At 47.3% G+C, this 27968-nt stretch overlaps 1 protein-coding gene and 1 long non-coding RNA gene across 2 annotated transcripts in view; one reads left to right on the forward strand and one right to left on the reverse strand.

Moving 5' to 3' along the window:
* The first annotated feature begins 618 nt into the window (after window positions 1-618).
* HS3ST4 (heparan sulfate-glucosamine 3-sulfotransferase 4) overlaps window positions 619-27968 on the forward strand; it is a 401306-nt gene continuing 373956 nt past the window's right edge. Inside the window, exons 1-2 of the mRNA XM_072836250.1 lie at window positions 619-1002; window positions 1066-1438. Of these exons, the coding sequence (XP_072692351.1) occupies window positions 633-1002; window positions 1066-1438 (743 nt within the window). The 5' untranslated portion in view covers window positions 619-632. The remainder of the gene's footprint in view (window positions 1003-1065; window positions 1439-27968) is intronic.
* On the reverse strand, window positions 23176-27406 carry LOC140638615 (uncharacterized). Its single transcript, XR_012035638.1, has 2 exons — window positions 27176-27406; window positions 23176-26276 (listed from the first exon to the last, which is right to left on the reverse strand). It is a non-coding gene; the product is annotated as an uncharacterized lncRNA (long non-coding RNA).

Consider the following 27968-nt stretch of genomic DNA (forward strand, 5'->3'; position numbering starts at 1 on the left):
GCGCGCGTGTCGGGGGCGGGGTGGGGGGCGGGGGGGGGAGGAGGCGCGATCCTTGCGCTCCCCGCGCCCTCCCCGCGCCCTCCCCGCGCCCGGGCCCCGGCGCACGCCTCCGCCGCCGCGCCCCCCTCCGCAGGCGCGCGAGCCGCACTCCCCTCCCCCGGCGGCGCGGGGCGCGCGCCCGGCCCCTCCGCCTCCCGTCCGCCTCCCCTCCGCGCCGCTCGGCTCTCCCGGCAGAAAGTTAGCAGCGGGGAAGGAACTCGGGGCCGCACCAGCGCGCGGCGGCGGCGGCGGCGGCGGAGGCTGGAGCGGGAGCCGCGGCGGAGCTGCGCACGGAGCAGGTGCCGCCGGCGGGTCCGCGCGCCCCCCTCGGTCCCCGCGCCCGAGGCTGGGGGGGTGGCGGGGGGCCGCCCGGACCCCGCGGGAGGAGCGCGGAGGGGGGGCCATGCGGCCGGGCTCCCCCCCGGCGCAGCGGGACAGCGGCCAGGGCCGGGGGCGCAGCGGCGTCGCTTCATGCAGCCGGGGCGGCTGGGCAGCGGCGGCGGCGGCGGCGGCGGCGGGGGCGGCGGCTGAAACCATGTCCGGGCAGCGCCGGGGGCCGCCGCCGCCGCCGCCGCCGCGAGCCGGGAGCCGCGATGGCCCCGTGGCCCGCGCCTCCTCCGCCTCCGCCTCCGCCTCCACCTCTCGCCGCGCCGCCGCCGCCGCCCGGCGCCTCTGCTAAGGGGCCGCCGGCGCGCAAGCTGCTTTTCATGTGCACCTTGTCCCTGTCGGTCACCTACCTGTGCTACAGCCTCCTGGGCGGCTCGGGCTCCCTGCAGTTCCCGCTGGCGCTGCAGGAGCCGCCGGGCGCCGCCGCCGAGCCCCCGCCGAGCCCGCCGCCACCCTCGCCGCCGCCTCCCCCCGTGCGCCTCGGCGCCCCCTCGCCGCCGCCCGCGCCGCCGCCGCCGGACAACGCGAGCCGCGGGGAGCCGCCCCCGGAGCAGCCCCCGGAGCAGCCCGCCGAGCAGCCCGCCGGGGCCGGGGCCGGGGCCGGGGCCGGGGCCGGGGCCGGGGCCGGGGGGGCCGGGGCCGGGGCCGACGGCTGGGGGCTGGCGAGCGGCGGCGGGGGCGCCCGGGACGCCTGGCTCCGGACCCCGCCGGCCGCCGGCGACATGGCCACGGCGCAGAGCGCGCTGCTGGAGAGGGAGGCGCCGGAGTCCAGCACCGCCGACGACGAGCTCGCAGGCCGGAGGGCGGCCAACGGGAGCAGCGACCGGGGCGGCGCCGCCGGCACCCCGGACTACGGGGAGAAGAAGCTGCCCCAGGCGCTCATCGTCGGGGTCAAGAAGGGGGGCACCCGCGCGCTGCTGGAGGCCATCCGCGTGCACCCGGACGTGCGGGCCGTGGGCGTAGAGCCGCACTTCTTCGACAGGAACTACGAGAAGGGGCTGGAGTGGTACAGGTAGGACCCGGGGCTGCGCGGGCGGGGCGGGGCGGGGCGGGGCCGGGTGGGCGCTCGGGGACCCCCGGAGGGCAAGCCGCGGACGCGCGGGCGCCGTGCCCCGAGAGCGCCTCGGCCCCCGGGGGCCCTCCCCGCCCACCGCTTGGCGGCGGCTGCTGTGCACGCCGGCCCGGGATCACTTCATTTCAGGGCGAGGGGCGCGGGCACCGCCTCGCTCCTTTCTGGCTGCCCCAGGCTCCGCGTCCCGGGGCAGGTGCCTCGTGCCTCCATCCGCCCAGCTCGGGGCCCGGGAATCCCGGCCCTGGTGCCCGCGGGGGGTGTCTCCCAGCTCCCTGCGCTTTCCGCGCCCTGGGGACGCCGAGGGAGGAATGGAGCACAGGGCAGCGAGATGGATCTGGGGAGGGGAGGGTGTGTGTGTGTGTGTGGGGGGGGGTGCTTTGAGGTCCCCGGGAATCTCTTGTCGAAATCGCCCTGAAACGCATTTGCGTGGCCGGAATCCAACTTCGAGTATTTGCAGGTTAGAGCCACAGGAGCACGCAGCTGTTCAAAAAGGTGATGCTGGCAAGTTCTGGCTTTCTAGTAAAGACGGAGGGCGCTCCCCGCCCGCCCCCATCTCCAGAACTTTCGATCCCCTTGGCTGCATGAACACACCGGGTTGGTTTTGCCTCGGCAGCCCCGGCGTCTGTCTACGCGACAGTTGGTGCTCCAAGTTCTTCTCGTGCACTGCACCCGTGTCCTTTCTAACCTGCGCCTCCTTCGCAACAGATTGGAGCTCCTGCCTTGTGGAAACGTTCACCTCTCTCCTCTTCCACCCTCTGCCAGTGCTGAGAGGAAGGGAGGAGAGAGTAGAAAGTTAGGCGCAGGTGAAATAAATGAATAATCCAGCTTTCTTGCCAGCCATCACATTTAACCGGTGCAGATGCTCAAACGCAAACCTCCTTCGCTTTTTTGGAATCTTTTTCTTTTTCTTTTTTTCTTTCTGTCCCTCTTTCCTTCCGTTTTCTATCTCTCTGGAAAAACAGATCCGGATGGCTGGCCCCGTCTCGCTTGCATCTCCGTAATTAATTGCAATTGTCAAACAGAAACACGGGCTTTGTCAGCTAAAGTGATGTTATCATCTTAACAGAGCCAATAGGTAAAATACGAGGATTGTTTCCTGACAAGTCCCTTTCCTGTTGAAGAGATGTGCTTTCCAAGTTTAAATTACAGCCTGGGAAAGTTTTAGAAATAGCTTAACTGGGGAAATAGATAATAAATGGGTGTACTGTGATTGATTTCTTCCACTTTAAAAAATATGCCTTATGCTTTCAAAGCTTGAGAGAAGTACATTTAGGCATAAACATTCCACCACATTAAACTGAAACAGCAAATGTGTCTGTTAATGTCTTGTCTGTTTCAACAGCAAGAACTAATTGCAATATTTTCAGAGGCTTCAAACAGCCCCCTCCTATCAAAACATAAAACAGCAAATGCCTAATTTAACTGGAAAATCAGTATTTATAACATCACGAGCCGTGGCTTCCAGTTTGCGATTATAATTAAAAAGGTGTTAGGATGATTAATGCAACAACAGCAAAATAGAGAAAGGGGTATGATGTCTGGGAGGGTTTCAGTTGTTTGATTGTTGGGGATGTTCCGGTCTCTGCTGTGAGGTAGCCTCGGCCCTATGAGGGTATCGGTGGCTTTTTCCAATCCTGATCTTAAAACCGTGTGGCTCCGGAGAAGTGCCAAGTGCCCTTCTGGGGGAGAGAGAGGCATAAAGATCACATCTTTCCAGCATGTGTTCGGGTTGCTGGGTAGCAGCTGGGAATCGAGAAGGGAGTGTTTTATTCAGATGACTTAAAGTTTGATGGAGGGTGCGTGGTGGGGAATGAGTGTCAGGAGGTCCCATCAGCGGGCCTGGAGAATTTTCTGAAGGAGCTGGTAGGAGATGCCGGATTTTCTTCTCTTCTTTCATGCCGGGGCTGGGAAGAGGAGGCATGGAGACAGGCATGACAGGGCCGGGGAAGGTACTGTCCTAGCACTGTCGTACTCCCAGCCATCACTCATGTGGTGTTTGGGGCTGAGGGTGAATATTTGGTACCCATCCATCCACAGAGCTGTTAGACCAAAGACATGTGGTGGGCAGATCCCCTTGATCCTTACTTAAGAGGAGGACCGTGTGATTTCTCTGTGTGTCCCTCCCCCCCACCCCCCCCACCCTTTACCCCAGTGTCTGACCCATGGCAGATCCTCACAGTGCTGGAGAAGAACCTGTGTGACACAGAGGATCTCGGTAGCCACCCCAAACTGGCTGCTGGGAAGACTTCTAGAAACCTCTTCGGCCCACGGGAGTGTGCTGGGGCTGCTCGGATACCTCTCCAGCCTTCCCAGGGACAGCAGTGCTTTGAGGGTATTTCTGGGATTTTCATAGGCTCCGTCTCTTCAGGCTCCTGTCTCCCTCTGCCATGGAGGAAGAGGGGATGACATCCTCATTACATTGTAGAAAAGGAAACCGTGGCATCAATTCAAACGAGTAAGAGAAAGCCTTCTTCTTCTTTCCCTGCTCCAACCGCATCTTGTAAGTGGTGGCATCTGTGCTTGAACGTACTTGAATGGTCACACTTCCTCCCCATCCACGGAGCATTCCCTGCAAAATCTCCCTCTGCTTGCCAGACGGGAGGGCCACAGATGAATGAAAGGTTTCGATTCTCTCCCCCACTTGTTTTCTTTCCCTTTTGCTTGTCTGCTGTGCTGCTGCGGGAACCTGCTCGGTCTGCAAGTGTTTCTGGGGATGGTGTTTTCAGCCAGAGGGAGAAGCGAGAAGGATTTGGGGCAGCTCCGGGCCGCGCTGCTTTGGGCTTCCTTCCTCTCTCGGCGGAACGGCCCTGAGAGTTGTTATTTCCCTCTGTGTCACTCCAGTCGTGTCCAAATCCGGGTTTTGCTTTCTCCTACGCTGTTGATCTAATGTGATTTAAAAACACATTTGAGATTAGAACGCATGCCTCCGATTTCAGGGCAAGATAGACTAATGGATTAGGGCGGGAGTGTTAAAGCTATGGGGGAAGCAAGCCTCACTTCGAGGATCGACTCAGGCCAGTAAGTGGGGGGTAGACTCGTCCCTCCACTCCCCATCCCTCCAAACTGGTAAAAGGAGAGAGCCACACGGAACCTTCCAGAATGGGCTGCTCCAGGCTGTCTGGGCAGAGACCTTACGCTCCTCTAAGGGACGGGACCTGGCGGCAGGTGTGCCAAACTCATCCAGGTGACAGGGCTGCCCTGAGTGTTAAAGACTGTGCAGTAACCGTGACTGCTTAGCCCCGCTCCAGGGTGATGGGAAGGGAACCTCCGTGGGTTCAGACTGTCTGCGCTGCCTATAGTTAATACACTCCTCCCATCTGCTAAGGGGAGATCACTCTGGAACATGCTACCGTCGTCGTACTACCCGGAGGAAAGTGGCTAACAGCACTGTTTGCACCTAGTATCTGGAGAGAGGCTGAGGGAGGACTCCAGAAAGGCACTGGCACTTAGGAAATGCCTGTTCCTACAGTGCTGGGTGCTTTGTGGATGTGCTCTCACATTTGAGTGTCCTGATGAGGGTTGTGAGCTAAATAGCGGCCTTCGTGTTTTACAGGTGGCTCTCGGAGGAGCGTGCATGATGGGCTCAGGGTTGCTCAGCCGGTTAGTGGCTGAGCTGACCCCATGCGTCTCAGTTTGTTTTTTTAAAGATTTTATTTATTTATTCATGAGAGACACAGAGAGAGAGGCAGAGACCCAGGCAGAGGGAGAAGGAGGCTCTATGCAGCGAGCCTGATGTGGGACTCGATCCCAGGACCCCGGGATCACGCCCTGAGCCAAAGGCAGATGCTCAACCACTGAGGCACCCAGGCGACCCCATGCGTCTCAATTTCACAGGGCTGATTTCTTCCCTCCCATCCCACCACCACACAAAAACAAAAACTACTAACAAGATGTTTCCCTTCCTTGTTAACATTTAACAGTCCTTTAATAAATATCATTTACTTATTATTACACATACCCAGAACTACTGTTAAGTACAGGGGAAACCGTGGTGACTAAGCACTTCGTGGTTCTGAACCAGACATTTGGGTGGTGGGCAGGGGAGACAGTGGACAGTCTCTTGTTACCTTTTTAATGTGGCTACTAGAAAATTTTAGCATCACGCTTGTGACTCACATCATATTTCCACTGGGCAGGGCTCCTAGTAGAGCAGTGCTTTTTAAGCTTTAAACGTGCACGCGTCACCTGGGATGTTGTGAACATGCAGGATTGTGAGTCAGCAGGTCTGAGGGAGGCCCTGAGAGTCTGCATTTCTAACATCCCAGGTGTTGCCGGTGCTGCCGATCGCTGGACCTCACTTTGAGTAGCAGGGGGTCTAGAGAGAAATCGGTGCATGGGTGTGTGTGCCCAAACATGTGATTTTAAATCGAATGACTAGGGAAAACTTCTCCGTGAGGGTGATGTAAATCAAGTGAAAGAGGAAGATCCTGTCATGTAAAGATCTAGGTAGAGAGGTTTCCAGTAGTGGGAAGGGCAGGTGCAAAGGCCCTGAGGTGGAAGCGATCCTACTGGTTTTATAAAGGATTCTTTCAGTATTCCCAGTGCACAGTGTTTGTAGCTGGTCAAAACTGGGTTCACAGTCTGACTTTACAAGTTACTGGTGTATGATTTTGGATGACTGATTTAGCATCACTCGGTTTTAGTTTATCTGGGAATAATCCTTCTGAGATTTTTGGGAGGAATAAATGAAATAATAAAGGTGGATGTATAAAAAATGAGTCTTTTATTTTTTTTAAAGATTTTATTTATTTATTCATGAGAGATAGGGAGAGAGAGAGAGGCAGAGACACAGGCAGAGGGAGAAGCAGGCTCCATGCAGGGAGCCCGATGTGGGACTCGACCCCGGGTCTCCAGGATCACGCCCCGGGCTGAAGGCAGCGCTAAACCCCTGAGCCACCCGGGCTGCCCAAAAATGAGTCTCTTAGAGCAGAAATCCAAATGGACTCAGCTCCTGAGATTTTTTTTTTTTTTTTTAATTTTTCAAGTCTGTTTGGTCTCCTATGCTTTACCTTTCATCACAGCTGTCCTAATATTGACTGAAGAGTCTCTTATTGGGGATTTTTTTTTTTGGGAAAAGTCTAATAATGATTGGCTTTGCAATCTACATCTGCTTGACTTTTTAAACCAAGGGTCACCAACTCTCCTACCCAGTGAAATAGACTAGGTGGGAAGAGACCGGGGGCACTTGCTTTTCCATCTGCAAACGTTAACCACATCCTCCACTTGGTAGGAGGAGCTGGAAACCCAGGCCTTGATGTGAAATCTCTTGGTTTTTAACGTTGGCAAACATTAAAATTTCTTAAAAGCGCTGTGTGGGCCAGCACCGTTGGACAAACAAAACACATCTGTGGGCTGGATACAGCCAGCTGGCTACCAGTCGGTGACCTGTGGTTTAAACTCGTTTCAGAAAGTAACTGGCATAGCCCTAGCCTTTGCAGTTGCCAGAATTGTGGCTTACGGGTGCTGTTTTAGTTTAGATCCCCACCCCCCCTTTACAGATTTTGCAACAGCAACTAAGGGGGGGGGGTACCTCCCAGATAGATTGCAACAATAACAAAAGGAGCTGGTCATAAAGAGGAACAATGAGGAAGAAAAAGAGAATTCATAAGTAAATTTCCCTTTTTTGTCCATTGAACATTTTCTTGAAGGTGGGACCACTCCTCAGTTGTTCCCTCATTAATCAGGAGCTTGGGTATGGGATCCGTACAGATGAGTTGCACCGAAAAAATAGACTCCGGCCTGGTGGATTCAGTAAGACCTGAGAGATGGAGAAATTGGGTTCTCGCTTTTGCTCTGCTATATTACTAGTTCTGTCTGACCTCAGGTTACTTGGTCTGTTTTTCTTCTTTTTAAAAAAATTTCTGAGATAATGAGACTGTTGTCTGCAAAGGGTCCGTTCAGTGAAATCCTTCGGTTCTAGAGCAGACTTGTGTGTTAGACTTTCTAGAGGGAGGGAGCCAGAAGGGGAGAAGCAACATTGTACAGAGCGTGTTTTTATATCTGTCTCTGAGCCCAGAGGCCGCTGCCTCTGCCCGGTGTGATCGCCATGCCTCAGTTTCTCCATCTGCAGAATGGGCTCAGTATTACTTACTTCCCAGGGATTATGCGATGATGAGATGAGTTGATGACGTAGGACATGGCTCTTTCCCCTCTTTCTCTCTCTCTCCTCTTTCCCCCATGCCTTTCTTCTCCATCTCCCCTGCCCATCAGTACTGAAGGTCCTAAAGAGAAGGCTGTAACGCATTTTTCGTTTGAATATAGCCTTTTATTTCAAGATTATGTCTGAATGAGGGATTTCAAACCCTGAAGCAGCTCTTAAGTAGCTCTCCAGAGAATAATCAAAACCGGATTCCAGAATTTGGTCTATTGTAACTGGAGCTGAAGGAAGGGAAGAGTCTGATTTCATGAGGTAGCTGCAGCCAGGATTCTCCACCGAGGGCCTGGGGTAGGGAAATGGGCTGGCACTCTGGGCTTGTGTGCTGACATTTTCTTGAACCTTCCGTAGGAATTGATGCCGCTTGGCCTGCATGGCTACAGAGGCATTTAGAATGCCAAGGGCGTGCTTGCCTTCAGTTTTTCTGCAGAGCCGAAAGCATTTGAGAACGCAGGACTGTTGAGGCAGGACCCCGCCAAACTCCCTGGCTTGAGATTTGGCTTCTTGCACACCGGTGTTCTCCAGCTCTCGTGACGTGACTTATTTATTTTTATTTTTACGTTTGTAGATCACACCAGCCGTATTTACTTTTAAACTGAGTCAGGAGAGAGGCCTCGAGATTTTAGGTGAATGAGAGATTGCTGGGGTTGTAGGGCAGGAAGATTTTTTTTTGTTTTGTTTTAAAGGTTTTGGCTTTGCATAATGGATGATATCTCTGGAACTGATTGAACCTCCGCCCTGTTAAAAGTAATCTCTTGATTCCGTTGGTTTCTGCGGTTTAACAAGCTTCTGTATAACTGTCTTGGGAATTTCAGTCTGAAATTATAATTCACTAAGGGAGCCTTTCAGCCGATCTTGCCATTAATTAAAAGCAGGCGGTTGAATTTTTTGTTTTAACACTCACTAGTTAGGATTGCCTCGCTTAAAATTTTTTTCGACCTTTATTTAAAAATGTACAAAACGTATTCATCAGGAAACAAAAAAACACATGAATTAGTATTTTTTCTTTGATTGTAATAGAAAATGATCTTAAACTATTATAAATAGAAAAGGTAATTTACTGGTTTCTGTCATTGAGAAGCCTAGGGGGTGATGACTTCAGGAAAAGCTGGATCCAGGGGCTCATATGCTATCACTAGGTCTCTGTTTCTTTCCATTCTTTGCCATGGTTTTCTTGACCTTGCTTTCTTCTCAGATAGGTTGTCTCACCACATTTTCGGCAAGATGATAAATAGCAACCTCAGACAAACATACTTGATGTTTATCAATTCTTTTGGAAATCATTTTTCCTAAGAGTTTCTTTCTTTCTTTTTTTTTAGATTTTATTTATTCATGAGAGACATAGAGAGACAGAGACACAGGCAGTGGGAGAAGCAGACTCACTACAGGGAACCTGATGTGGGACTCGATCCCAGGACCCTGGGATCATGCCCTGAGCAGAAGGCAGACGCTCAACCACTGAGCCACCCAGTCATCCCTTCCTAAGAGTTTCTATAAGAAATTCCCGGAGGTGCCATTGGCCCAGGTTGGGTCATGTGTCTGTTCCTAAGGCAGTCATGGTGTCGTGCTCTTATTAGACCCCGGTGATGTGGTCACTCACCCCTTTGGCCTGGGATAGTGGTTGGGGGCAGGGAAGTAGAGTTAGTCTCATGAAACCATAGGTAACAATTTCCCCATAAGAACAAAGTGTTCCAGGGTTCCGTTGTCAGAAATGGGGGCCATTTGAACCACGTGCTCATTAAACCTGTAAAGATCAAGTCTGGGACAGGTACCCGATCTCTCTGAGTGTTTTTAGAAAGAGGTACAAAGGGTTAGTCTGGGGAGGTCCGGTGGACTTGTTTTAGTTATTCACTCACTTAGGTATTATTTAAACACATATCAGTTGTCAACTATGTGCTAGGGTCAGACATGAATCAGTCATGGCCAGTGACCTGAAAGTGTTTATGAAATAGGGAAATGGACAAGTAAGTGACTACATCATAAGATAATGAGAGCTCTGACGAAGTGGGATTTATTCGAGGAATGGAAGGATGGTTCGATCGTAGGCAGTCTAACAACGTGATTGATTCTTACCATGCGCAAACGAGAAAAACCCTGTGATTCATTTTATGGATGCTAAAAATAGAACTGATAATACTAATATTCCTCATTTTGAGAACCACCTGCTGATAAAATAGAATCATCTACAAAGCCAGCATCATTTTTCATGGTGTACCACTAAAACGTTCCTGTTAAATTCCAAGCAAGCCCACAATGCTCATTGAGATCACTGTTATTTATCTTTGTTCAGGAATTAATTGATGATGCACTTGAATGAGGAAAAGAATGAGAAAGGGGGAGGTAGAATTATTACCATTTGCCAGCAGTTTCACCTCTTAATGGAAAGTCTGAGATAACGAATCCTCTCAACGAATCTATTAGGAACAATAATGGGGTTCATTAAGGGGATCGGTAAGGAAATTACTTTGCAAAATCTATAGTTTTCCTATGTGCCTACGCCAACCATTTTGAGAATATGATGAGAGAAAATACACTATTTATAGAAGCAACCAAAGAGACAAAATAACTAGGAATAAATTTAGCAAAACTTGCAAGGGACTTGTAAGAACAAAATTTTAATATTTTACTGAGGGGCAACAGAGAAGAGAGGAGTAGATGGAGAGGCTTCTTTGTCGAGGATGGCATGTCTTTCCTTTCCCTCCATCCCCTCTCTTCCTCCCTCCCTCATCCCTCCTCTTCTGTTTTATTGGAATTTAGAGGCATTGGTCGTTACTGTAGGGATCGCAGTTACAGTGGTTGGTGGTGGTAGAGCTGCAAGATTGAGGTCAGGCCTGTTTGAAAGTGGTCTGAAAATACTGTTTCTGTGAACAGGGCCAAAACCTTGTACTTCGTGTATAGGATTCTCTTATTACTGTGTTCTTTTGACCGAGAAGAGGATGGTAAGGCAACTGTTGCTGTTCAGATTCATATACAGAGTTAGAATTCCTTGTTGGGGAGGGGGGTGCATGCCCGGCTTTATATCCTAAATTCAAGGATGGTGGGACCGTGCACAGGTGTTGATTAACAGTTGGATTGGTGTAAATTAGAAGCTGTAGGTGAACACAGTGGAAAAATCAGGGACCGGTAATGGTTGCTTTCACTGGGGCAGGGAGATGAAGATTTGGGTAGGAAAGAATGACCATAGTGGTGGTGACAGGAGAGGCCACGCTTTGCTCCAGGCCCCAGCTCCTTCAGCCTTCACAGGGACCTTATGACACGGGTCCTGCTATTACCTGAATTTTCCAGGTAAGGGAGCTGAGGCACAGAGAGGTCATGTATCTGGCTCAGGGCGTGGGCTTGGCCTTCAGACCCAAGTCTTTGGCCCCAAACACACAGCATCTCCTTTTATTTGTCTTGAAGCTTTATCTAAACCCTCAGAAGTGTTGTCCTTCCAGGCACACGAGAGTGAACAGTAATCGTGTACCACTCCCTGCTCGACACTCTCCATTTCCCATGTGCAGATGGACTGACCTGCCTGTGGGACAGGCTGGGGAAGGGGCGTGGGGGGAATCTGGTCCCAACGCGACAGGTTGGGGCACTGGTATCCTTTCTGTTCTGGGCCCAAGCTCGTTCCTGCTTTCGGGGCTTTTTATTTTCTGTTCTCTGGGCCGAGAATACTCTGCCTCCAGGCTCTAAACTACCTGTGTCTCCTCATCCTTCAGGTGTTGGCTTAAATTCTAACTCCTCGAGAAGACCTTTCCCAAAGACCTGTTTTTTTTTTTTTTTTTTTTAAAAAAAAAAAAAAAACCTGTTTCTACCCCTGAACTTTTTCTGCTGTTTTATTTTCTTCACAGCATATACTGCTTTCCCAAATCATCTGAATTCCGCATCTCCCTCTTGCTGGAAGGTGAATTAGGAGGGACCAGGGGTCCTGTCTGTCTTTTCCTTGACACTACCCAGATCAGTACTTGGCATGCAGTAGGGGCTCCATAAATGTGGTTATCAATCATTGATTTTTTTGTTGTTTTGTTTTGTTTTATTTTTTCCTTAGGGAGGGAGAGAGAGAGTGAGCTCAGGGGGAGGGGAGGACAGAGAGAGAGAAAGAGACTCTCAAGCAGGTTCTATGTCCAGTGTGGAGCCCAACGTGGGGCTTGGTATCACGATCCTGAGATCACAACCCAACCCGAAATTAGGACGCTTAACTGACTGAGCCACCAGGCGGCCCTAATCACTGATTTAGGATCAATGAACTAATGCATAAAAGGAGTGCTTTCTATGTGCTAAGTTCTCTTGCAAAACTTCAAGCTTCTGGAAAGAAATAACACATTTCTTGGGAACTCTGGCTAAGAATTGTTCTAGGCTCTTTCACAATACTATTTTTGTAAGACTATTTTGGGCGCAAGAAAGAGAAACCCACTCAACCCAGCTGTGTGGGCTAGACAGTCTCCCCAAAAGGTTCCCTCCAACACACAACATTATCCATGTCTTCCTCACAGCAGCCTCACGAAGTAGATACTTCCTCATCCCACTTTTACAAATAAAGAGAGTCAGACTTCAGAAGGGCAGAGTGATGGTGTCAGAGTCACACGGCGGGTTGTCACAAGCCAGGTGTCTTTTGACTGTGACACATGGCTTTTGGTTCCTAGCCTTTGTTGGTGCCACCGACAGCATTTTATTATATTTTATTTTATTTTATTTTATTTTATTTTATTTTATTTTATTATTTTACTTTATTTTATTTTTTTATTTTATTTTTTATTTTTTATTTATTTTTTCACTGACAGCATTTTAGAAGAGCTTGGATTATTTCTGATGGGCCCTGAGTCCCAAGAGAAATTTGGATTATGTTTCTCTAGATGCATTGTCAGACTGTCATTCAGTAATCAAACAGTTACACAGGGGTATTTGATTTGTTACTCACTGTAGGTGTAGATAGACCTTTCCTTGTGCCCCCAGGTTAAGGCTTTGGCAGGGATTTTGAGGTTTGGGTGTTCCTAGAGCCAAAGAAATCAAAGACAGGCTACCCGAGTGCCTCTGTTGTAGGGTGCTCTGACTCTTTGGAGCTACGTGGTGTTTTGAAAAAGAAAGCTGAACCTGGAATCAGAAATTCAGGATTTGAGTCTAATGTCTGTGACTGCCTTGCTCTGTGTGCGTGGACCTCATAGCCTCTGAGACTTTGTTTCCTCATCTCTGAAATGGGAATCACGGCCTCTGAGAATGTCACAGTGATTTTGTGAGGATGGAATAATGCTGATGCCCTGGGATCTGCATGGTCTACACATGTTGGTTGTTATTAATCTGTGCACGTTTTCATGAATTCCCCCAGGTAATTGGTTTTCTGGAATGTTGCACTCCAGGGAGTACGTGAAATACAGGACACTCTTATCATAAACTTAGACGAAGTTTAATTTACAGAAACTATTATGTAGCGTGGATACCAAACATTGGTTAGAGCGGACGGACTGCAGGAAGATCTCCAGAATTTCTGAGGAACCTCATGCTGCATAACTCTTACCTGACCATCATCTTTTTATACTGAAAAACCATAAAAAGCTGTGTTTAGGACACATTTGCTTCTTAGGATTGCCCTGCAGTTGGTGCCCTTTGGAAGTGCCTGGAAGATTCTCTCCGTTTGCTCTCAGTGGACTTACTTACCATGTCATTTTCTTATGCACCCTGTCTGTGTTTCCCAAGTTGTCATGTTCACTCTCCACCTTCTGGCTGCAGGAGTCATCCACTTTCTAACCTGTGAAAGGCAGAAAATGCCCCCTCCCCCAAAATGTCCTCATCTTAATCTCCCGAATGTATGAGTGAATGTGCTAGATCACGAGGCAAAAGGGAATTAGGTTGCAGGTGGAATTATGGTTGCTAAACAGCTTACCTCGAATGGGGATCATCCCAGATTTTTGGGATGGGCCAGTGTAATCACAGGAATCCTTCCAAGTGGAGGCAGGAGGCAGAGAGACCGTGAGGGGCTCATCCTATTGTTACTGGCTTTGGAGGTAGAAGAAGGAGCCACAAGCCAAGGAATTGAGGCAGTTTCTAGAAGTGAGGGCAAAGGGAAGGAAATTAATTCTTCCTTAGAGCTTCCAGAAAGAATGCAGCTTGATGTTGCTTTGATGTGAGCCCATGGAGACCCGTTTCTGATTTTGGACTTAAGCTCATTAAGCTTGCCTGCCCGTGGTCACTTGTTACGCAGCAGTACACTCTCCTCAGATATCTCTCGCAGCCACCTTCTCGTTTTCTTTTCTTCCCTTTCTTTTTCTCCCTTTCTGGAAAATAATCACCTTTGGCTCTTAGAGGTCTCTCATCAAGCAGCAACATACATTTAACCATCCACCATTTGCAGATGGTCACTGTCCTAGTTAGGCTAAAAAACGCAAGTGCTGGAACATGGAGATGTCAACTCACAATGGCTTAAATAGTTGATTTTTCTCCAATATTACGAAAAGTGATATTTGAAGTTGGTAGCAGTCAGTGCTGCCTGGTGACCCATCACTCAGAGGGAACATGTAAGATGAGAGCCGTGAGTTCAGGGGTGTAGGTTGTATGTGTTTGTATAGCACGGACACGCCAGCCAGTGTAGACTGCTGGAACAGCTCCCCGAGATTGTTCAGGGACGCAAGTTCTGTTCCTTCTATCTTGTCGCTGTGCCATCCCCCAGGGAGCTCGTTAGACACGCAGACTCTTAGATCCCATCCCATACTTTCAGAAGCAGAATTTGCATTTTAAGAACATACTTGAGTAATGATCCTGCACAAAGGTTGAGTAACAGGGCCTTGGAACAAGGTCTTTCAACCTTGGCACTGTGGACGTTTTGAGCCAGGAAAGTCTTCACTGTGGGGACTGTCCTGGGCATTGGAGGGTGTTCAGAGCTTCTCTGGCTTGTGCCTCCTGGATGCCAGGAGTTAGTCTTCATCCTTCATTTTAATAGCCGAACACATCTCCAGACATGGCCAAGTGTCTCATGGGGACGGGGGTGGGGTGGTGGTGGTGCTGGTGGTGGTGGCAAAACTGTCTCTGACTGAGAACCCCTGTGTTATGGGCCACCTGGGTGGCTCAGTGGTTGAGCATCTGCCTTTGGCTCAGGTTGTGATCCCGGGTTCCTGGGATCGAGTCCCACATCAGGCTCCCCATAGGGAGCCTGCTTATCCCTCTGCCTACATCTCTGCTTCTCTGTGTCTCTCATGAGTAAATAAATAAAATCTTAAAAAAAAATAAAAAAAAGAACCCCTGCGTTAGAGGGTTTTTCTCTTCTGCATGATCAGAGCAGAAGTAAGGCAAAGTGCAGAAGGCCAGGAAGGAATTTCTTCTTGAGCATATGAGTCATCCGCTTGAGAAGTGGACATCCATGACTTGCACTCACATTCTGTTGGCAAGAATTTTGTTGCAGGGCTACATCCGCCCGCAAAGCAGTCTGGAAACAATTTTAGGTGTTTCTTTGCCCAAAGAGGAGGAGAGAGGAGGTCTGGGGGACAGTCAGCTGGCCGCTAAGGTAACTAGCGCAAGAGGTTAGTCTTCCTGTATCTCTTCTTAATCTGTCTTCTATCCAGAGGTGAAATCTGGTTGGAAGGGTGAAATTGATACAAATAAATTGAGTATATATATATATATATATGCATATGCATATGCATATATACACACACACAGATATATATGTATATATTTTTGCAGTTGGAATATCAAACTATTTTAGATCAGAGGATGTTTTAGATGAACACATAAAATTTACTTGGTTCTCTCATAGCATATTTTGATATCAAGAGTTCAGTGTCCTCTGAACTTTAGTCATGAATATTACTCTTGCTGTTTTTTTTCCATATAGAAGTACTTGACTATATTGATTTTTTTTACATGAAAAGTAATAATTTTTTAAACATTTGTAAGGACCATATTATTACTATAAATGTGTTTGATGAGGTGGAGATATACATACATATACACACATGAGTTTTTGTATGTATATACCTACATCTGTATGTGTTTATGTAACTATGTATTCATGTATATATGTATCTGTCTTTTTTTTTTTTTTTTAAAGAGAGAGATGGAGAATGAGCACTTGCTGCAGTGGGGGCAGGGCAGAGGGAAGGGGAGAGGGAGAATCTTAAGCAGGCTCCAAGCACAGCACAGAGCCTGACACAGTCTTGATCTTGGGACCCTGAAATTATGACCTGAGCCAAAATCAAGAGTCAAGCACTTGGTACTACCCTCCCCCTCCCCATGTTGCTGCAGTAGACTCTTGCTTTTGTCCCTGCCAAACTCGTGCCCCTTTGTAGTGTGTTCTTCACATAGTAACTATAGTAAGTAATCCTTCTAGAACACAAACCAGACTGTATCACACGACAGAATCAGACCCCTGCCTGTCTTTCCAGGCACATTTATTTGCATTTTCTCTTTGCTCCTCTGCTTGAGCCACACTAGCTTCCCAAGAAGAAAAACATGGCCCTGCCTCAGGGCCTTTGCACTTGTTGTACTGGCCACCTGTATAGGTCTTCCTTAGATAATTTGTAAGGTTTGTATCCTTTCTTCATTTGAGCCCTCTGCTCCAGCTTCCTCCTCAACATTACCTTTTCCTGGACTGCCTGGACACATCTTCTGCACTCCTGCTGGTAAAAGTTCCACTCAATGGAAAATGCTGGTATATACAGTACTGCCATTAATATTTACCTATATTTTATAGTTACTTCACCTCCATCAAGATTTCTGGTCTCTTAATTTCCTGGTTTCCAGGCAGCCTGGGTGGTTCAGCGGGGGAAGCCTGGGTGGCTCAGTGGTTTAAGTGCCTGCCTTCCGCCCAGGGCGTGATCCTGGAGTCCCAGGATCGAGTCCCACATCAGACTCCCTGCATGGAGCCTGCTCCTCCCTCTGCCTGTGTCTCTGCCTCTCTCTCTCTCTCTCTCTCTTTCTGTCTCTATCATGAATAAATAAGTAAAACCTTTAAGAAAAAATTCTTGATTTCCATTCCAGGGAAAATATCTTGTTTTGATCTGGTGCCACAAAATGACCTTGACATTGCTGGAGTCAATTTAAAATATAGTTCTCAAACTCTCTGCTATCCCTGTTATTTAAGTACACTGCCACTAGGTGGTGGTCACACGACGTAGGCTGAGTCCAAAGTAAGGCGTTTCTTGAGCTCAGTAAGGTGTTGAGTGGCTGGCTCCTTGCTCCTTCCAACCTTAGTTAACCTGGCATATTTACCCCTGTAAAATATGAGCTTTTATAAAAGGTTTGCTCTCAGTAAACAGTAAACAGACACCAAACGGATGTTCATAGCGTGTTTAAACCAGACTCTGGTACAAGCTCTCTCCTCTTAGCCAGTTCTTCATTTGGGTTCAGATATAGGTGGCACTTATCTTTCTTTCTTAGCACTTCTGTGACTCTCTGGATATGGATGAACCATGAGCATACCACCTTACTGTAAGTGAATGTTGAGACATTTAATATCAGAAAATATCTTTTTTTAAATATTTCATTTATTTATTCATGAGAGAAGCAGAGACACAGGCAGAGGGAGAAGCAGGCTCCCTGCAGGGAGCCAGATGTGGGACTCGATCCCAGGACCCTGGGATCACGACTTGAACCTAAGGCAGATGCTCAACCACTGAGACACCCAGGTGCCCTAGGAAATATCTTTATAACACACATGCCAGACATTAAATGCATGCACTATCCATTTCTCAACTGAATGATGATTTCAACCAGCACATCTGGTGACCTTACCCAGAACAACTAAGTTCCTTATTTAGAATGAAACAGTGAGTTTGTTCTGTACTTACTGGTTCTCATTCTCGTGTGTACCATTGTGCTGACACTTTCTTCTTGCAAGTTTTTCTTCAACTCTTGTCCTTGGTGCTCCTGGGTTTTCTTGGGATTGTGTCTTTTTTTTCCAGTTTCTGCGCCTCTCATCCACCAGGAGGAAGACATGGCCCCAAATCACAATATATTAGAGCACGTTTAAAGAAAATCTTTCCTGGTGGCTTGAAACTTGGTTTCAGCTACAGATTTCTACCAGTTAGGATTCTTCTGTGTTTGTTTTTTTTAGTATTTTTTTAAATTGTTATTTATTTATGATAGTCACAGAGAGAGAGAGAGAGAGAGAGAGAGAGGCAGAGACACAGGCAGAGGGAGAAGCAGGCTCCATGCACCGGGAGCCCGACGTGGGATTCGATCCTGGGTCTCCAGGATCGCGCCCTGGGCCAAAGGCAGGCGCTAAACCGCTGTGCCACCCAGGGATCCCGGATTCTTCTGGTTTTTACACATAGAAATTCCAGGTAAAGTCTGAACTGAGCATGAGCCAGGATGGAATTTAATGCCTTCTGGATCTGAGAAGCCCTGGATTGGGGTGGCCTTACAAATGAGGGCTTAAACGTTGTCACTGGATCTTGCAGGTCCCGCAACTGGTCCTCATTGCCAGAGATGGGGTGAGGCTTGAGGCATTGCCTGTTTGGGGCAGATGTGGGCGTCTGCTCCCCTGGGGGCATGGGGCTGGAGATGAGGGCATTTCACCAGGGCAAAACCAGGATGAGAGTATCTAGGAAAGGAAGTGGATTGTCGTGCCAAAACAACAGATGTCTGTTTCAAGACTCTTGTTCAAATGTACTTTCACCAAAGTCTAACCAAATGAAATAGGCACACTGCTAGTTCGACTGGCTTGGTGTGGAGATAGGAGGCCTGGGTCCTGGTCTGTGTCTTTCTATCAGGGTGGGCACAGAGTGGCTCAGATCTCCCACCCCCAGCTGGAAGATTCTGCATCTCTTCTTTTTTTTTTTTTTTTTAAAAGGTTTTATTTATTTACTCATGAGGGACACAGAGAGAGGCAGAGACACAGGCAGAGGGAGAAGCAGGCTCCCTGCGGGGAACCTGATGCAGGACTCCCAGGATCACGACCCGAGTCAAAGGCAGGCGCTCAACCACTGAGCCACTCAACATTTTTGAGGTGCCCCTCAGTATTTTTTTAAGTAGGCTCCGTGCCCATCATGGAGCTCGACACAGGGCCTGAACTCACAACCCTGAGATCAAGACTTGAGCTCAGATCAAGAGTCAGATGCTCAACCGACTGAGCTACTCAGGTGCCCTGACTCTCTATCTCTTCTTTAATACAGAAAGGAAGGACTGAAGGAAGGCAGGCGAAGAGAGAGGGAAGGAGGGAAAACAAAGAAACTTGTTTCTGTACCTAAGTTGTGTGAAATCCTGAAAAAAAATATCCCAAGAACCTGCCCCTCAGAAATCACTAATTACTTATTTACAGTATTTCCTATTTCTGTCATTTCCTTAGCAACCCCTAGCAGCTGCCTGGGGAAATTTAAAGGGACTGTCTGTCTTCCACGAGAATTCTTCAAATAGCAAGTGAAATTGTTTAGTGACACGAAGTCTTCCTGCTCAGATTCACTTCAAGAAGAGAAGGAGAAGTGATTTGGCATTTGATCAATCTTAACATAACTAGACAGCCCAGAATTTCTGGAACGGCCCTGATTCTAGGTCATTTTACTCTTTTCATTTAAGGTAAAGGCCTGCAAGCTGGGATGCAGTACGATTTAATTTTTGTGCTTTTTTTAGTCTTTTTATGAAAATTAAGTCCACATTTTGGAAAGAAAAATACCTTTGTCAGATGCAGCATCTTGATGCTTTGTTTGGAAATAGGTACCCTGTATTTGTCGGGGGGGGGGGGGGGGGAGGAACTCACTAGAGCCTGGTGGGGTTCGCTCCTCAGCCAGCGCATGTGAGTTAAAATTGTATCCTGAAGGATCTTTTTGAGGGTTCCTCGGCGGGGGTCCCTTGGAAAATTGGGGACCTGGAGCTTCTGAAATTCCAATGTCAGTTACTAGGTCTGGGCCAGTTTGGAGGAGATGGCTCTTGAACTTTGGTGGTCTTGGTGCCCCAGCCTCCAACTTTCTGTGACACTGTCCATGTCTCCCTTTGGTTTTAGGGTTCCTCCCTGTGTCCTGGGAGTGGGAGCTTTGGCTCTTCCCTCACTTCGCCCCAAACAAGGCCCCAGGGCTCCTGGGTTTTGCAGGCCAGGGTTTTGCAGGGTTTGCCTACTGGATGCGAAAGAGATGGCGATAAGTAAGGAGAAACAAATACTTTTCCTGCTGGTCAGCCAGCTCTGGTCAGGCACATCGATCTGAACGTTTGTTTCCAGAAAGACCTTCTCTTCCAGATTTCTCGTGACTTATTTTAAGAATCTGAAGACTTCTGACAGATTCTGTTTTTTGAGAAGCAGGCAAAATTGAAATATGAATAGATTATGCAGGAAGTTCACTTTGGTGATTCCTTCTTTCCAGCAATTGTGCTTTGGCATGCTAGCCGTAACAAACTTCCTCTGAGGGTTTCTACAATTAAAAGTGAGTACTGGGTGTTATACTATATGTTGGCAAATTGAACTCCAATAAAAACAAACAGACGAACAAATAAATAAATAAATAAATAAATAAAAGAGAACTTCTAGTGAATCCCTCTTACCCGCCCCCCCTTATTTTGCTTAGTCCTCACCACAACCCCTATTGAGTGAGGACCTTGTAATTTCTGTGGAAAGTAAGGCACAGAGAGGGGAAGTATGATACCAAAAGTGCGCAGGTCATTAGTGACGTTGTCCAGTTCCAACGGAGGTGTGCATTATTTTGTTGTGAGATTTTTAAATTTCTATTTAGTTTTTGGAAGTATAATTAAGTTAGTTAAATTAGTTTCCAGGGTATAATATAATGATTTGACATTTCTATATATTTCTCCGTGCTCATCATGATAAGTATACTCTTAATTCCCATCACCTGTTTCATCCCCGTCCCCACTCCTCACCCCTATGGGAACCATCACTTTGTTCTCTGTAGTTGGAAGTCTGCCTGTTTGTCCCATTTTTTTTTCTATATTTGTCCTTTTGTTTCTTAAAATTCCACACATGTGAAAATGTTATGATGTTTGTCTTTTGGATGATTTCACTTGGATCCATCCATGTAGTTGAAAATGGCAGGATCTCATTCTTTTGATGGCTGAGTAGTATTCCCTTGTATATATACATAGCACCTCTTCTTTATCCCTTCATCTCTTAATGGGTTGCTTCCATATCTTGGCTCTTGTAAATAATGCAGCAATAAACTTAAGGATGAATCTTTCTTTTGTTTTCTTTGAATAGAATACCCAGTAGTGGAATTACTGGATCATTCAGTAATTCTATTTTTAACTTTTTGTGGAGCCTCTGTACTGTTTTCCCCAGTGGTCACGATAGTGCACGTTTCCACTGTGCGTGAAGGGCTCCTTTTTCTCCACATCCTTGCCAACACTTGTTATTTCTTGTCTTTTTGATTCTAACCATTCTGACAGGTGTGAAGTGATTCCCCCTGGTGGTTTTGATTTGCATTTCCCTGATGAGAAGCCTTCTAGAAGCCACATGCCTTGCTCTCTCTCAGGGAGGAGATGCTGAGACATTGTTGCATCCACACCTGTCCGGAGTCCAGCTGTCTCCCATGTCTGTCTGCGATTCTCTGGGAACCACTCTGGCAGCCAAATTCCCCATGTCTGCATCTTAGAGGATAGCTCTGGTTGTCGCTTTCGAGGCTGTTTGGGAAATAAAACCCACATCTTCTAATGCTGTGAAAGGCTGTTGATAATGTCTACCTACTGGAGTTTGGTTTAAAGGTCTCAGCATTTTGGATAACTTCAGAGAGAGGTATTGATTTTCCGAGCCCTGCTGTAAGCTGGCGGCTTCCAAGACCCAGTGACTCAGCTACCCCTTCTCCATGTGGGGCAGCCGAGGTATGAGGATTGCCCTGGGCTGTATATTTTTTAAAAACAAAGGGAAGAAAAAAAATCCCTTCAGTGTAGGCTATTTCAAGGCTGTGTGAGGGCTGCAAAGCACCTCTTCTCTGTCATCATGCTTCTGACCTGCTGCCTTGGCTGTGTGATGTCTCTGTAGGGAGCGCTGGTGGCAGACGCTGTTTTGCTCAGTGACATCATGGCCACATTCTTGTTCCTGTTTTTTTTTTTTTTTAAGATTTTATTTATTCATTCATGAAAGACAGAGAGAGGCAGAGGGAGAGGCACGCTCTCTTCAGGGAGCCTGATGTGGGACTTGATCCCAGGACCACAACCTGAGCCAAAGGCAGATACTCAACTACTGAGCCACCCAGGTGCCCCCACATTCTTGTTCCTGATGAAGAATTTTGTTCCCCCCTGGGGTTGGCAACCACCTTTGGAAGGTGTTTTCATGAAAGGTCCATTGGCTCCAATTTTGGTAATCTTACCCTTCTCTAGTTATCAAGCTCTGTGACATCAACACCTTCTGTCTTTATAAAGTGTGAGCCAGCTGACGTGGAGCAGAACAACTCTGAAACTTGGCTCCTTTTTTCTTACCCCACACCTATGGAATTTCCTCCTGTCCTGCCAACGGGCACCTGCTATTCCTGGGGCTTTGCCCTTCTTCACTTTTGTAAGAAACGTGGTGCCATGGTGTCATGGAATGAATGCTTTTTACGCCAAGAGCTTTCATATACCATCTCTACAAATAACGGCCCTTATGACCGTCCCAGGAGAGAGAGAGAAACGTTGCTTATTATCCACATTTTACACACAAAGTAGGGAAAGTTTAGTAACTTGCTCATGGTCACCTTGAACCTAACATGAGTTGCTCTAAATCCCAGAGGCTCACCTTAAAATTCTGTATTTTGGTTACAGTCCTGTCCAAATCTTCCTGACTGCCCAGAACTTGGCAGAGCACCTGGTACATACCAAGATTCCACTTAAATTATTATTCTTTAAGTAATGCATATTCAGGGAAGACAGTTCAAAAATACTGAAAGCATAAAAACACCCTGCTGCCCAAAGATAACTATTCCTGGGAGTTTAGTGTATATACTTCCAGAAATTTTTCATTATTTACAAAGTATATATAGATCATTGTCTTTCAAAATGTATGTTTTTGAAAATTGACTTTTTTCACCTAAAAGTGTATCATGATTCTCTTTGTATGTCTAAAACATACTTCTATAATATAATTTCAGCATTTTTATGAACACAAAAGTAATATAGACAATGGGCTACCCCAAGAAGTTAGGGCCTGACCACACACAAAGTACAGAAATAAATTGCCTATGAAGAATGAATCAAAAGAGCCAGCATGATATAGCAATAGCACCAAAAACGATAGACTATTAGAAGGTGGTGTGGATATATCTGAATAATATTGGGATGGGGGAGCCCTTTCAAATCAAGATTTAAATAAAAAATGACAGGGGTGCCTGAATGGCTCAGTCGGTTTAGCATCTGATTCTTGGTCATGATCTCAGGGTCACGAGATCGAGCCCTATGTTGGGCTGTGTGCTCAGCCTGGAGTCTGCTTGAGATTCCCTCTCTCCCCCTCTGCCCCTGTCCCCACTATGTGTGCATGCACACTCTCAAACAATAAATAAGTAAATATGACCACTCAGAATCCATAAAGGTAAAATCTGAGGGGTTTGCACAGAGAGAACGTCAAGTTCACATATGGCAAATGAATCACCAACAGAGTGTGTTAGTGTGCTTGGGCTGCCATCGCAAATTACCACGCCCTGAGGAGGCTGCAACAACAGAGATTTATTTTTTCTGCAATTTAGGAGGCTGGAAGTCAAAGATCAAGGTGTCATAGGGTCGGTTTCTTCTGCAGTCTCTCTCTTTGACTTGTAGATGATTGTCTTTTCCTCTCTCTGTCTCCACGTGGTCTTCTCTCTCTGTGTCTGGGTCCATCGTTCCTTTTCTTCGAAGGACACCGGTTATGTTGGATGAGAGCCTGTTCTAATGATCTCAGTACCTTAATCACCTCTTGAAAGGCCCTGTCTCCAAATACAGTCACATCCTGAGGTCCTGGGAGTTAGGACTTCAAACACATCAGTTTTGGGGCGGAGGACACAGTTCATCCCATAACACAGAGCAAAAAACAAGTGAGGATCCTGGAGGACGCACTTGCAAATATGGATGTAGGGCCAACATTCCTCTCTCCTCTACAAGCTACTTGGATATCTTTGCCATCTCTGCTGTCTCTGTTCTTTCTAAACTGCTCCTGGGACTCCGTGACATCCTCACCCCCCGGCTCACAGGTAGTCACTTCCTTTCTTTAGATGCATTACTATTTCCAGTCGAGTTACATCAAGTCCCCAAGGCTCAGAGTCTCCTTCCAAGGACTTTGCATAGCTTTGCTCTAATCTATTAAGAGATGCAATTAAAATTGACTTCTTAGAGGCCAATCTTGAAAAAAAATTTTTATTGTGAAAGTAACCTGAGCTGGTATTAGAAGTAAAACGCTAATAAATACATAAAAAGAAAACGAAAGGCATTTTCTTCTTTCCATGCTCACATCCCGCTTCCTGCACTGCCAGCTTCATTCCCAGGAGGGAGTCACTGTGTACAGTCGGCTGGGTTGCCTTCCCTTAGAGTGATTAATACGGTTGAGTAAGATGTGGTCACTGATAGAGCCTGGTGACTCCAACAAGGTGTTCCCGATGCTGTCCACACCACCATGGCACTGTAGCCACGCTGGCTTCTCATCACCTACAAGGCTAAACGCTGTGTTTAATCCTTGCGCAACCCCGTGCCATCGTCTTGTTGTTATCCTATTTTTCAGATGGGCAAACTCCAGCTTAGTGACGTTGGAGGTCTTCGCTCAAGAACACAGAGCTGGGAAATACTTAAGCCAGACCTGCTGACTTCATAGTCATCAGGCAGTGAGCACTTTTCTATGACATTGCCTAGCAGTCAGATTCATTGTTTTGTCATTTTGACCTTGTATTTCCTTGTAGGGTTGTATTGTGATATACTTAACCTCCTCTCCTTATGGACGTCTTCGTGATTTCCATCCTTGGCTTTCATAGGCAAGGCTACAGAGGATTTTCCTGTGCTCTTGAGTGCCTCTGTCTGTAGAGAAAATGGATAGAGTGTGTGCTTTTAAAATCTTGATATAATTTGATATATTTTGGTAAGTTGTCCAAAGGCAATCTTCTTTCTAAGTTCTTGGGAAAGACCCTGGTGCAGGCCCCAAGTAATGATGTAGATTTAGTAAAACTCAGTCCCTTTTGTGCTCCAGATACCTGCTGGCCCTTGATAAAAGCTTTTAATAATAAGGATGGTGATTCCATGTACAATTACCATAAGATGAAAGAAAATCAGCAGTTCGAGTGTGGTTATCATTCTTGGATGCTCTTACTTAGAGTTTAGTTTCTATTATCAAAATAATCCTCAACGTTCCTTTCTCCTCTGCATGAAAGGGGGAAGGAAAGTAAATACTCCCTTTTTCTCTTTGAACTGCTGCAGGATCATTTTTCCGTAGGACTTCAAAATTCACAATGAGGCTAAAGATCCCTTTTTTAAACTTTTCCCAAGCGAGTTAAAGTGGAGTGACAGGATTGCTTTAGCTCTAAAGCAAGATTTGATTTCTGAGGTGGTGGTTTGTGACAGATGGGGAAGCCCTCACTCAGGTGCAGCAGAGCCAGAGTTCTCCTGCTTCCTGACCTGCCCCCCCCCATGTGCCCTGTGGGGGATTCTTCAGGCTGAAGTCTGGCCCCAGGGCTCCCTGAGAAGTCCACCTTGGCACCTGTTGCTTCTTGCATCATTCAGAGGGCAGAGCCTGAGGCAGGCATGCATGAGTGATGGGAGGGCTCTTGTAAGGCTTCTTTCACACCATGATAAGGGAGGTGATCAACAGAGCCTGAGTAAGACCAGACCTGAACCGTTTTACTGGGGACCTGTGATTTAGAAAGGTCTCCTGTGCTATGGCCATGTGGTTGTCTTTAAATTCAGCCAATACATTTATGCACCTGTTACTGTGACAAGGCGAGTTGCCATTGATGGTGCCTCTGCGGTCACATTTGCCTCTAGTCTTTTATGGAGGCACTCCTTGACATAAAATGCCCAATTTCCATGTAAGAATTTTCCCTTCACTGTCTTGCTGTGAAAGAGGCTGTTTATTGGTCTCTTCCATTTTTGTTGGGCGCACGACAATCTGGAATCAAGACTGTCTTTCCCAGCCTTCTTTCTGCTTGATGTAGCTGATGAGGTTACACTTGGGCCTGTGAGATTTGAAAGTAGGTCCTGGCGGGGACTTCTGGGAAACATCCTTATGAGGACATTCTTGTCTTTGCTGGGGACGAGAATGGGAAGACTGTAGTTGAAGCTTGAACAGTAATTGGTAGTATGGTGAGAAAGCCCCAGCTTGAGAATGATGGAGCATCACATAAAATGGGCCCAAGTGGGAGCCCTTTGGATGTGACAGAGATAAATTTCGGTATTGCCGTAGTATTTTGGGTTTTCAGTTGTTCTCGCCTAAACTTAATTACAATGGATATATCTGCCTTCTGCATCCCTGACATTGTGCTAAGTGTTGTAGGTAGGTCATCTTATGAACCTTTATTGTTGTCCTTATTTTGCAGACAGAAAAACAGATTATAGAAGGGACATTACAAGTGACTTGTCCAAGGTGACATACTTCATATTTTGACCCATCCAAGATTTGGACCTCTTTGATTCCAGAATCTGTACTTTTAATCTCTGTGTTTTCCAGAAATTATTCGAACACTAATTTCTTGGTTCATAACGATTGCCTGCCAATGTGCCAGGCGCTGTGCTTGGTCCTGGGCATACAAAAGTAAGTAAAAGTAGTTGGTTCTTGCTCTTGTGGCATTTACCCTATAGTGGAGAAGAAAGATATAATCAAACACAGCAAATAACTAAAGTTCAACTCTGGGTGTAGTGAGTGCTGTTAGGGAGCAAGTACCCTACACTATAAGAGAATATAATAGAGTTCACTCTGAACAGATAGCAGGAGATCTGACCTATTAAGATGCGTCACTTGGAGTGAAGTTGGAAGAGACATCTGTGCAGGGACTTATAGGACACACTGAAGACTCAGGGCTTTTCCTAGGAGAAATATAGGGCTGTTCACTGGCTTTAGCAGAGAGCTGACATAGCTAGGTTCATGTTTTGATGTGATCCAGGCCAGTTGCCACGTAGGGAATGGGCTGGAGAGACAAGAGAGTAAGCCCCTATTGAGTCCAGGGGAGAAATGACCAGTGCCTTAGGCTAGGTAGGTAGTGGTGAAGATGGAAAGGACTGGATGATGTTGGATAACATCTAGGAGATAAAATCGAAAGAATATGGTGTTGGCTTATGTCTGGGGGATATGAGGGAAAAGTCAGCTCAAAACTCCTAGGTTTCTGGCTTGGGCGACTGCATGAGAGAATCATGATTCTGCTCACCAAGACAGTGGCCACAAGAAGAGCAGGGTCGGGGTAGATAGAGGACATCTGTCCAGTTCATCTGACCAGCATTTCCCGTGCCCTCTTTGGAAGAACTGTTAACATAGTCATATGGGTTGGTGTTAGATTTTCCTTCAGAAAACCCAGCTCCCCTGGTTATAGCATGTTGCACTTCAGCATGGCTTGGTATGGGCATTGGCTTAGGTGACCCAAATCTTGGGGAGAGTCCTTTTCTTGGAAGGTTGGCAGTGAGGGCAAAGAGGATTTGCTTTTGGAGCCTTGAAGTGGGCAGAAGGGAGCACTGAGGAGGCTTTAGGTCATGTTTCCTACCTGTGGAGAAAGCTGGTTTGCAGTGGGAGAGAAAAAACTTAGGTGGAGACCAACAGAGATGAGAGGTGGAGAGAGAGACTTCATTTTGTCGTTGAAATTCCTGAATTTGGGGATCCCTGGGTGGCTCAGCGGTTTAGCGTCTGCCTTCGACCCAGGGCATGATCCTGGAGTCCTGGGATCAAGTCCCACGTCGGGCTCCCTGCATGGAGCCTGCTTCTCCCTCTGCCTGTGTCTCTGCCTCTCTCTCTCATAAATAAATAAAATCTTAAAAGAAAAAAAAAATCCTGAATTCAGGCATGCCTGAGACTATCTCTGTCCAAAAAATCTCTAGTTATTTGAGCCAATATGTTTCCTTTTCTGTCTTAAACCAGCTTGAGACAGGTTTCTAATTTCTTCATCTGTACTCTGATCAGTCAGGGGAGAGAACTATGAGCTCAGTTTTAAAAATGTTGAATTTGAAGGCACCTGGGTGGCTCAGTGGTTGAGCGTCTGCCTTTGGCTCAGGTCATAATCCTGGGGTCCTGGGATTGACTCCCGCATCAGGCTCCCCACGGGGAGCTTGCTTCTCCCTCTGCCTGTGTCTCTGCCTCTCTCTTGGTGTCTCTCAGGAATAAATAAGTAAAATCTTTTTAAAAATGTTGAGTTTGAGATGGTGCTGAGATATCTCTATGTAGATATCAAATAGGTAATTGGTACATGGATTTGAGCTCAAAGGAGAGGATGTGGCTAGATAAAAACATTTGGAAATTACCAACATAAAAGTGATAATGGGAACCATAGTCACCATTTTGCG

This window comes from Canis lupus, chromosome 8, assembly GCF_048164855.1.
Source record: "Canis lupus baileyi chromosome 8, mCanLup2.hap1, whole genome shotgun sequence".
NCBI classification, from domain to species: Eukaryota; Metazoa; Chordata; class Mammalia; order Carnivora; family Canidae; genus Canis; species Canis lupus.